Below are 12,170 nucleotides of genomic sequence, written 5' to 3' on the forward strand. Positions count from 1 at the left end.
TGCAAATCCTATACCCAGGCATGAAACTATAGCTTATCGTAATTCCATCTTCTCTTACCTGTACTTTTGCATCTCCAAGTACAACAACGATTAACAGACAAAGAATATCATCCCAAATACTTACATCTTAATTTGTCCATGATCTTTCCTCCACAAAGAGTCGCCAAGGCCATTTTGACTGCAAAAACTGAAATTTTGCCATGTCCTTCCCTGTTCAAAAATAGAAAGTAGACATATTTTGTAATATGGACCTTTCAATTTCATATATTTATCATTGAGATGACACATTGTAATGCACACTATTATGTGGATTCATGTAAAAAGAAGACAGACCTTTAAAATCAAAAGTTTGTTTTGCAGGAGCACACATCTATACATTGTTCTGTAAAGATCTCAGAAGTGATTTATTAGGTATATGAACATGTATATGCATCTCAATATTAAAGTGTTTATCTCATTATGCATTAAGATAATGATTATTACTGCTGTTTGTGCCACAGCAGCACCGAAGGACATCTATCACACTCGAGGTCTCCCTTCCTGAAGTGCCCTGTGTGTTTTCTATCACCAAACGACTGCAAATGAATGCAAAAATTAACACTCTGGGAGCAAAAGTGAAAAAAATGAGAAAAGGATCACAGGATTACAAAAGCTGGGTATTGTACCCATTAATACATCCTAGAAACTTTAAATGATACACCTGACCCCCATGAACTTATAAGGACTTTGCTGAAAAATGTTGAAAGAACATGCATCCAGAATGGGCAAAGGACATTTGCGGTGGTATGTAGAAGACTCTTGTCTCTGATTAGTTCAGGCTGAGGCTACACCTGGCTCTCTACTTTCGCCTTAAAATGAATAATACTATTAAAGTCCAAATATGCATAAGAATATGCCATATAGGCAAAGAGACATTTTTTTCCTGTAAATTTAGTCAAGTTCAGGTAGGAAAAAAAAGATTTCTTTTCCTCCTTTGAACATATACAGTACTCTCAAGATGTTTACCTTTCACACATTGCTACCTCTTCATTTAACTGTCCTCAAGCATTCAATGGCTTAACTTCATTGCTCCTCTTGCTATATTCTCTTATTCTCCCCCCATAGTCCTGATGGCACCCAATGGTTATCTACCATTATAGAAACCTTGTTATATTCCAGTTGTCCGAGTAATATATTAGTTGACACACTGCAAGGCACTCAGCTCCTAAAAGTACTATCCCTTAAGTTTAGGCAAAACTAAATGTTCACAGGAACTGCAGAAAAAAAATGTTATAATGCTCAGTCCCTGAGATGAGAATAATCAGACTCTTTTAAGCTCATCTGCTTTTTAAAATTCTTTTTTTTTTTCCTCTTTGCCATTCAAATGTTGAAATGTGAGTTTTTTCCTTGAATCCTCGGAGTCTTATTATAAGGCAGTCCAAGTCCACATCTCACTGGCACATTTATCTATCATCCAAACTTCTCAGCATTACTTAGTAGCTTTGCATATATCTTTTTAATAACATCAGCAAAAAGACATTGCCATCATGTTAAAAAAAAAAAAAAGAAAAAAAAAGAGACATTCTCAGCCACTATCTGTGAGCTTAACAAAATGACACCTATGTTCCCTTCCGAACTCTACTGATAGGGCTAATGACGGGGACAGATAATACAGTTAGTTTTGTGTCATTTTGAAGTGGAGGTTCTGTAATATTCAGTGTTTACCAGGGAGCATTATGTTTATAAGGTATTTCCCGTTAATATATATATTTATCTCTTAAATAAGATTAACTGCACTGGCAATAGCAATACATTGAAATTTAGCTCTCCATCAATGTTTATGAAATTATTCCGTTGATTGTCGCTCATAATTTTAATGAATAAACTTATGTCTGATCAGAGATAAAAGATTAACTGATTCTGGAGAGACAAAGGGCCTGTGATTGTGTATCCCTCTGCTAACCCCAAAGCAGACTAATACAGTAATATATACGTATGTTGCAGACATGCATGGCATGCTCATTTTAGTACATTAAAGCATGCTACATGCTTCATGGCTATGTTCATTCTTAAGTCACTCTGACTTTACAAAATGAGCCAGTTTCCTAAGCTTGGCTAGCTAATCTGTAGGGTTCAGTGAATTAGGTTTGGTTTTAGTACAATGTAGTACATAATTTTAAATATTAATTCTAAATATTCTTTACACATTTACAACTCTGCTTTTTGTCAGAAAATCACCTAGAGATGCAGACAAAATGAAATAAATTCACCACTTCAGTATTTAAGATATAAATCTTTACTACATTCTATAAAGCTGGCTTTGGTGCACATTTACTTTTTCATTACATTGTGTTCTCTTTGACTGGCTTCATAAGATTAAAATCCCAGTACAGGAATTTAAGAATTTATTCCAGCCTTCTGCATTTCCTTCCTTTGTTGTTCAGGCTCTAATCTGTGCAAACAAATTGTAGGCATGGCTGAGAATTTGGTCATTTGGCATTCTTTTGGGGCATGTTACCCTTTAGACCTCTGGGAGTCTTTCCGCACTGTTTTATCATGAGGTTTTTACCTGACTTTAAAAGAAATGTTACACTAAAGAAAAATAAATGCTAAGCGGAAGCAATAGCATTATTAAGAAGCAGTGGAAGAACTTGAGGAAAAAATAAATCCCATGTGGAAGTGCTTCAGATTTAGATATCTTTCCCAGTAGGTTTAGTTACATTTACTAACAGGATTATATTCTTGAGTGGCAGGCTCATCAACTCGCCTTCAGCTTTCCACCCCAGAGCCACTGGCATTTCCTGTACTCAAACAGTTATGGAACAGAGGAAAAGGAAAAAAAAAAGATTTCATTTATCTCTTCAATCTCTCAGTTTGAGTTGATTAGTTTTGACATTGTATTTTGTATCGGTCATTTGTATTCATAAAAGCATCACTAGAGCCTGTACAAATTCAATTTGCCCTCCAAATATGTATGTGTGTGTGCATACATATACAAATATGCATGCATAAATATATGCGACTGATAAACAGACAAGATAATATGGCCTAGGACTTTCCAGTATTGCTTGGATCTAGGAGTGCCCTAAGCTGTTGCTGAGCACTAGATGCCCTTGACTGGCAGCAGTGGGGCATCGCACTGTTTGTGGCACAAAAACAAATGCCAAAGCAGTGGCTCACAGCAGCATGAAGTCCTCTGCTCAAGTCGGCGCTCCCTGAATGAAGCTTTAGGCTGGCTAATGCAAAGAGAGATAAATTCTACTAGTGGAAATTGGAGAGGACAGAAAATATTTTGATTTTATAAAGCACCCCTCTTCCAGCAGTTACTCTTCAGTTCCCTACAGAAAAGCACTAGAAGTGTTAATGATGGCCCAGGCAACTGTTGGAGCTGATGTGCACTTAGCAGCAGCACAGGATAGAGTACTTAGAGAAGGGAATGATGGCCAGGGCACAAAGGTTACCTCCTGCTGCTTGGGGGAAAAAGGGCAAAAAATAATACATGCTTTTAGACACCAGAGCAGAGCAGAAGGTTTCTTCTCTAAATGTGTGACTGCAGAGAGAGATGGATTCTCTCCAGAGCAAGGAACCCCCCCCCAGACTGCTTGATAAACTTTCCCCTGGTGCCCTCCATCACCTCTTTGTGTTACCTTTTCCAAAAGTTGGAAAATTTCTTCAGTTATATGTGGACCTCCTTGTACCCACATTAATTAGGGCAATGACAGCTGTAATGTCAGAGGCTGTAATTACAAATTCCCATTTTCACAAATAGGTTTCAGGGATGAAATTATTGGAATCAAGCTAAATTCTTTCATTTTGGAAAGCAAAATTTGTAACAGCCAAATCTCTTAAATACACTGTTTTGCAGGACTTCATTCCTAAAAACCAGCCAGACTGTATCACTTCCAAAGATTAGCAAAGGTGGAGAAGACAGGCAATTAAACACTTCACAGCTCCAAATGGATGGCCAAGCAAGACGTTATATTTCCAAAACAGATACTGAACATCTTTACGTGTTGAACTCAGCATGGCTCTAATGTACATTTGATTAAAAAGGGCATATATTTCCTCTTTTCTCTGCAGAAGCCTAGCCCCTACAACTAGATTTAGTTTGTTTCATCGCCCAGAGCTCACAGCTCCAATCATTAGACAAATGTGTCAAGGAACAGAAAAATCTGCTATGATCTTGTCAGTCAAACTTTGCAGCAAGAACAGCTGTATTGCAATACTGAGTAAGTGCTGAAGATGACCTAGCACAGAATATCTTACAGTCTGTATAATAAGAGTCTTTTTAGGAACTGCTTTATTGAATGAGGCTGACAATCCACCTAGCTGGCTGTCCAGGCTTTGACATGTCTTGGGATGATTTTTTCTGAGAGGTTTGAACTTGTCATCCTGTTACATAGCACTTTTGTGCCAGTGAAGGAAGTATGCTATTACTTCATACAGCCAGTTTATCACCTGAGGCCTCAAAGCAAAAGCTATTGCCCAATTTTCATGTGCAGTTAAAACTGCAGATCAGGCACATTTTTGTCCAGAATCTTTAAAGTCAGACGTGTTCACTGTTTTTTGTCTATCAGGGTCCTCTATGACACGATAATGAATTTCATACACTGGGGCAAACTAATTGGAATGGCACTTGTGTCTATGAACTTTGATTTTGTTGACTTGCAGTTTTATGAGGTTGCATTTTGATTTTGGCTTAGCATGATGGAGCACTACTGTCAGTGTAACATGAAATCTCACACACTGTAATTTCTCCTCACTTTTCCCTTCCTTTAGGATCAAGCAGTACAGTGATATAATTATCTGCAGGCCTAAGGAATCCCCAGAGACATGAAAAAATCTGTGTTTCATAGAATTGGGATGAAGTATCAGTACTGGCAGTAGGCAAGCTTGCCAACATGCCATGGCATTGCACAACAGTTCCTCTGAGGCTTGCTGGCCAGACTCTAGCTCCTGAGAAGAAAACAGTATTGCAGACCTAGAAAAATGCCCCCTGCCAGAGGGCAGAGAAACCTGCCAGGTTTTCAGTGGGCTATAAATGAAGGAAGAAGCTCTGTTTAAAGCTCAGAGGATCTTCAGCCTGTTGCTGACAGATTCCCAGCCTAGTACACATGGGGCAGTACACATTGACTAGAGCAGAATAAATGAGAGAGTGGTTAGGCATGTTGGATTTCAAATCACATATTCACTTGTCCCTTGTTGTCCTTTCATACATGCTAAGTGACAGACTCCACTTCTCCACTCCCTTTCTTTGCATTTCACATGGGACATGAGGAACCGAACAATCTCTTCTGGAACTGCCCAGAGCACAGCAGGAACAGCTTTTGCTCTGCATAGCCACAGACACCAAAAAAGTCTGTGATAGCTTTGAACAGCATTCACATTTATACTGAAGAGCTATTATGCTGTTTTGGTCTTAGAAAGCTGTTCTGCTTTTTCTATGGTTTGTTTTTTGTTGTTGTTGTTGCTGTTGTCTGTGTTCATAGAATCAAATGTGATCTTATTAACATTCATTAAAGAGAAGGAATAATTCCTCACAATCTGGAATTTTGGATGGCATTTGAGAAAGGCCGCCCATTTCCTGAAAACACAAGGCTAAAAATCTAAGGAGTAAACCCAGGTCAAAGCCAACAGGACTATTTCAGGGGTGACTACTGGGATTTCAGCATGACTCATGCACCTAATAAAACCCTTGTTCCCATCCAAGAAGGCTCTAGGGTAATTTAGTTTAACTGCCTGGTTTCTTTAGATGAGGGAAGGACATGGAGAGAAAGAACCCGGCCTCACAGCCCCACGCCTGTTTCTTCCTATATCCAACGTATGGCTTCTGTGTGAGCATGGGACCACCAGAAAAGGCCTTGCTCCTCCTTCTCCTAACTACTAAGTCAAATGAACCAAACACCAGATATTTGTAGCATTTCAACTAAGGTCATATGCAGCCGGTACCCTTCCTGGACCCCAAAGCAGAGTGTGTTTTCCTCAGGGCCCTCCGGCTGTCTCTGCCCTCCTGGGAAACGCATCCCGTGCGCCCTGCCTGGAGGCAGCTGCGTGAGGAGGACTGCCTCAAGGTTACAGCCTCCTCCCCTGCAGATCCTGACAGGAGCCCCAAACAAGTCACAACACACAGAACGTGTGATGTTGTGCTCAGGGAAAGCAAAACCGTGCCCTTCAGATTTTGTGTTTCCCTACAGAGGAGTAAAACCCTTCCCTCCATTTTGCTGCGAGCAGCCTTGACATCGAGCTGACATCTTTACCCCCGCTGCAGAGAGCTACAGAACAAGCACGTTATCGCAGCTCTTGCTTCCACAGCCCTGGGCCTTGTGTTTATCAGCTGGGAAGCGTTTTGCTTGCAGCATGCACCGATGCACGTGTCCGGCCATTTCCATTGTCCTTTAGTGCTCTTGTCACAGCTGCAACGGCATAAATTAAAGCGCCTGCTCCCTGTTTTACTGCCCTTGAGAGGGGAAAAATATTCCTGAAGGCTCCGGTTTCACAACTGATTGACTTCTTGTTTTTCCCTCGGAGCGGCCGGAGGGGAGGCTGGGTGCAGCCCTGTCATGTGGAACAAGTACTTTTTCTCCCCGTTGCCATGGCGACTGAGCCGCCCGGCTGATCTGGCTCCAAAAGGTGCAAGCCAGCACCAGGCCGTCAAGCCAGAGGATGGAAAGGGGAGGGGAAGAGAGGGGCAGCATCTTTATTTTAGGGTGTCACGACAGCATTTTCAGCTGGTGAATTTTCAAAATATAAGCCATAAGGAGATAAATTGCAGATATAACCACTGTTCTCCAATAATTTGTTTCTGAGGATTTTGAACACGGCAATGCGGGTTGATGTCTACATATCCACTAACTATAATATGTATACACGGTACACTTGTTAAGGTAAGTGGCTCGCTCTATCTTGAACTTTTCCTTTCTGTAATACAGGTCCCATGCAGTAATAAACAACATGAATTTCAATTTCACCTCCTGGTCTTTATCCTATTTCTGTCATGGTCTCAAAATCATGCTGCACTGGCATGAGCCAGAAAAAAAAAAATTGCTTACAGCTGCAAGAACTTGCAGGAAAATGAGCTCTTTCCAAATAATGAGCTATTAACCCCTGTCACTGCTGCAGAGTCATTGCAGTGGTGTCAGCCACTGCTATGTCAATAAATAACTACGCAAATTAGAAGTGGATGTAAATTCGTTTCTGTAGATAATTCCTCTTTGATATAAACTGGAACAAATCTGAGTAACTGGATGAAAACACAGTTGTGCTGAATTTGGCTCAGCAGAAAGGAAAGTAGAGGTCCTTAATTTTAGGTTCTCTCCCTAGTTAGCACTATTCACATGCTCATTATTTGGGTCAGAATATAGCTCGTTGAATTGTTTTCCAGAGATATTTCCGGAGCTAGCAAAATCCTTTTGCCAGTCAGGAAAGGAGGGAAGCCCGTGTGGGTACTGAAGGCAGACTTACGGATCAAAGGCCGCCAGCAAGAAGTTCAGCAGTAAGCTGATGGACTGCTCCACATTGATCTGGTGGGTCGTCGGCATCCGTTTGTTGAGCTGGTAGAAAATCGTCGAAATCACAGCTTCGAGGCGAGCCACGTTCAGTTCGATGTTGGGGTCCAGGTTGTTGAGGGCATTTTCTCGCAGTGCTTCTATCACGTTCCAGATGTCCACCAGGTGCACTAGGGGACAGCACACAGACAGTCAGGGGGACACACTCCTGAGCACACCATACTGTGGGGATAACACCATCATGCAGGACATGATCTTTGAATAATGAAATGAATGAATGCGTTTTCCATCATTGAGAATTAAACTTGGCATAGGGAAGAGCAAATAAAAATCAAATCCGTTAATATGCAAACAATATATTGATATAATTAGCTGCAATAAGTACAACTTCAGCTCAGGAAATCACTTCTCATTGTATAAAGTGTTCAAGTAAAAATCTATATTTTACTGAAATCACTGGAAGGTAAACATATGCTAATTGTTTTTCTGAACCATGCCTCTATGAATACCCATTCAGAAATTACTCTTAGATATTAATTTGCATAGCAGATGGGCTTTTCGGAAGATCCTACGAATACTAAGTGCTTAACACACACTGACATTTTGAAAATTCTTTTCAGCAATTTGTACTGAAGGCAAAATATTTTACAGAAACAGAATTGCAATTGAGTCAGGGTAGACAAGCCACATTTAAATAAAGTACACATAAGGAGCGATCCCAAAGTCATATTTTGGTCTTCTAAATATATTTGCCAAATGATTTGTTAAATCTCTCTCTTTGATAAAGTCCTGGTCTAAGCTGAATTTCACGGGGGCTGGTTTTGCCTGCAAGGACAGCTTAAAGGACAATCTCTGCTCAACCCTCACATTGTATCTGAACAAAAATCTTGTTTGCGTAGCACTGTTATTGTGACAGTATGATCAGCTTGCTGCAAATTGGTATTTCTTGAAATGGTGGACCATGCCAAAAATTAAAAAAACCCACACTCATTTGAAATCTGGATTTAGTTCAAACTCGAACTCAAAGAATCATCTCTCTCTTTCTCTCTCTCTCTCAGTCTTAAGTATTACCTTCTTTCCTACTAAATTTTCAATGGAAAACAAACCATGAGGCTCAGGGTGCAAATTCTCTCTTTTTACTAGATAAAGTACTGTACGGTTCCTATTACTTAGCATGGTGATATGTCTTCATTTCAAGAGCCACCCATATCTGGAATCCACCATTTTATTGTGGATAGAGAAATTTAATTCTAATCCTCATCATTATATTTTTACTTGCATGGTTTGAAGGCAGTGTCTCAGACTGCAATGTGACATGATAGTCTGGTGGCAGAGAAATGTAAACTGTCACTAGCTAGATAAATGAAACCAGATATACTGTCTTTTTACTTAGTCTAGAATTTTCCCAGTGATTGGGTTTCTTTCCTTCTACCTTAGGGGAAAAAAAAAAATCTGCTACTGCTGTGTAAGCTGCAACACCCAAGGAAGAAAACAGAGCATACAGGTGAGTGACAATAGCAGCAGCAACTACTTCAGGCATTATACAAAGCACTTTTCCACTTGATTGGGAAAAACTGCAAGATGTTACACTTAATTGTTTATTTGGCCTTTGTACTAGAAACTTCTACGGCTGACCTTGTATGCTGTCAGGAGATTGTCTTGAGAGACACATCCTGAATTAAGCCAGGCAGGGAATCACACAACTTCTCTTTGGATCCTTTTAATACGGCCATGCCCATTCCCATTCAATCAGTTTTTACTGTCAAGTTGCCACTAAAATAATCGGGGTAAATGGGAGATGAACAATCCCAAGGAAGACAGCTGGCACATATTACCTGCCCCTTTTTGGGAAGCTTCTCCACATGGCTCAGGGGATGGAAGAAGTCACCAGAAAGCAGGCCATTGGATGGTACAGAAGAGTTTTTTACAGAGAGAAGAGTTAATGAGAGTTTCCTACTCTGGGCCACCAGTATAAGGCAGCCAAGGAAGAAATATAGGGTGATATGCTGAAAGATGCAGCTAATAGCCAAACCATGGGCCTGTATTTTGTGGCCTTATTAAGAAAGGAAAGGCAAGCAGAAAGCAGAAGGCTAAGTGTGATATTTCTCCCAAGGTCTATCTGCCGCTGTCCATGAGGATGGTCCCTGGTAGTTCAGATAAGTAGACGAAGGAGAAGGTCCTTACACCAGCAGTGTCACCAGGAGGGTTTCTGGGTGCTGGGGTATGCATGCGACCTGTCAAACCTGGGTTGTAGCTACACTGGAAAGGTGGCAATGAGAGAAATTACAAGGCATAAGAAACAGCAGAAAGGGAGACATATGTATGCAGATGGCTAACCTTAACTTGAGGCTCCACTAACAAGAGAGCAACCCCAGAAAGAGCATAAACAGGGTTACTAGATGAGCAGCACTGCTGACAGAGGCAGAAATTACTAGGGCAACCCTATCATAAATACTGAGTAAGGATGTAAAATCAGCACCATTGTGGCCAGTGGGAAAGGAATAAACAGGGACAGGCTGTTTATTTGGGAGTGGATGAGAATGGTAAATGAAAAAAAAAAAAAAAAAAAGAAAGAAAATAAAACATGGCAGTGGAAAAAGAGAACATAAAGGGTAATAAATCATGTCATCAGGGCTGCTTGAGTGTACATCTCAAGCAGCCTCAAACCTGATCATTGCAAATGAACAAACACAGAGATAAGCCCCTTGTCCTGGCCATTTACATACCTGGTTTACTTCTGCAGTTGTGGGGAACTGCAATGGTTTTCCTAGCATTGATAAAAGGCCATCCAGGCAGGATGAACCAGACTTCCAGGCTCCCTAACAGTGAGAACTGAACACAGCATTTTACCTTTAATTGCCAGATCCTATTAGCAGAAAACACTTGAATAAGAGAGCATGGAGGAAAACACCTGGCATAAGGAATGAAGTGGAAATGGGGAATGGTGTCTTTATTCTTCATGTGATCCAGTACTGATATTATGTGGCTGTCTAATTTTCATGAGTTTCTTCTTTTCCCACTGATACTATATCATACCCAGAGTTAGTTTTGGTGATGGTCCTCAGAATGGAAATATCCAGAGGCTAGCAGAGGTGGGACTAATAATATCAATACACTAACACATTTGAGAGAAAAATATTGTTTTTAGCACTAACTTTAACTTGAAAGACTCACAGGCTATCCTGGTATTCATTGGTATGCCACAAAGGTAGGGCATGCGTCTAAGAAAGTGATTTAGTGGAAATTACATAGCAGTAACTGTCCCCCACCCACCATAAAGTATTAGTCTCAAGGAACTGCTGTGCGTTTGCACCATAAATAATTTCACTTAGGCTTTTTTTCCAGAAACACTTTGGTTCCACTTGAAGCCAAATAAACAACAATCCTACTGCACCATTTTATTTTTCATTTTACTCATGAATTTCTAATCTCTTTACAGAGGCTAGAAAGCAACGCTTCCTGGAGGAGGAAATGAAAGATGGACAAGATCCAGACTTTTTAACAAGATCTGCTAATTTTAAAAATATATGTTTAAATGCCTAGCAGAAAACCACAAGGAGATATTGTTAGATTGCTGTATGGAGGACTGAAGACCCTGGCCTTTACTCAAGTCAGTTGTTATGGGCAGGATTTTGCCCACCTGAATTTAAATGTCAGAAAACAGATGTCAAGTGTCAGCTGGTGATCAAGGCTCCCTCTACGACTGGTGAAAGGAACAGGCATCCAAAACGGCTGTTTGGAGACAAGTGGGATGAGCACTGCTTTGAAGGTGCCTCTGTTTCTTCATTGACTACAAAGCGTGCGGGAGCTGTGACCTCAGGGCTGGGAAGGTTAACGGAGACGAATCCCACACCTTGTTCTTTAAACGTCAAGAAAAGATGTCTTTTCTGTTCTGACTACCACATGGCCTACAATAATTAGTTTTTACAGAAAATATGAATAATAAATATTGTGATCTGTATAAATAGCTACCAGATCCTGTCATAGCCACAGCCTCCGCATCCCTTGACCTAGCACAGATTGCATCTGGGTCTAGTACCCTGCTGAATACTATTTTTAAAAAAATTTACTCACGTAGTAAGCAGGCTTAAGTATTATACCATGTTGCCAAGTCAACCTATCAATGCTGGGAAAAAGCAGACAAAAACACAGGCCTCTGTAAGCTCCTCTTTATCCATTTGTACTATTAGAAACTTATGACAGTATCAATCTACAGCTAATAAGGTATCTGTAGGGTCACACCCTTTTTAATATAAGAACAAAATGTTAATCCTGCAAACTTTGCATAAGCTTACTTTCCTCTCATTTTAATTTTCATCCTCTCTGCTGCCCATTTCCTACAGCATCTGTTATGCCATGTATTTATTCATCCATCCCGGAGATTGTCTTAACCTCACTGAAGAAGGCATTTCTCCTTACTTTGTACCATATTACACATAGGGCAATAAAACCTGAATCTGATTTCTAAGTACTGTGGTGATAGGAAGTTTGCTGCAAAACTAGCTTATGGAAGCAAGAGAGCATTCTTTCCTCTATAATCTGACCTAATGCCTTCAACAAAGTCAAACCTTGCAAGTTAATTATCTTCTTTTTTTTTTTTTTTTTTTTTTTTTTTTCTTCACAGCTACTGTTGCTGCTTTTGCTGCCTTGCCCACATTTCCCCCTAAGAAGGGGATTACCCCTCAG

General features: G+C 40.4%; 1 protein-coding gene across 9 annotated transcripts in view; it reads right to left on the reverse strand.

The window, feature by feature from the left end:
• The window catches only part of DTNA (dystrobrevin alpha), a 218,717-nt gene that overhangs the window by 61,380 nt on the left and 145,167 nt on the right, over nt 1-12,170 (reverse strand). For all 9 annotated transcript variants that reach the window (XM_032181735.1, XM_032181739.1, XM_032181738.1 and 6 more), the window contains 2 exons: nt 7,441-7,654; nt 125-210 (listed from right to left, as the gene is read on the reverse strand). In XM_032181735.1, coding sequence (XP_032037626.1) covers nt 125-210; nt 7,441-7,654 — 300 coding nt within the window. The remainder of the gene's footprint in view (nt 1-124; nt 211-7,440; nt 7,655-12,170) is intronic.

The sequence above is a fragment of the Aythya fuligula genome, chromosome 2, assembly GCF_009819795.1.
Source record: "Aythya fuligula isolate bAytFul2 chromosome 2, bAytFul2.pri, whole genome shotgun sequence".
Classification (NCBI taxonomy): Eukaryota; Metazoa; Chordata; class Aves; order Anseriformes; family Anatidae; genus Aythya; species Aythya fuligula.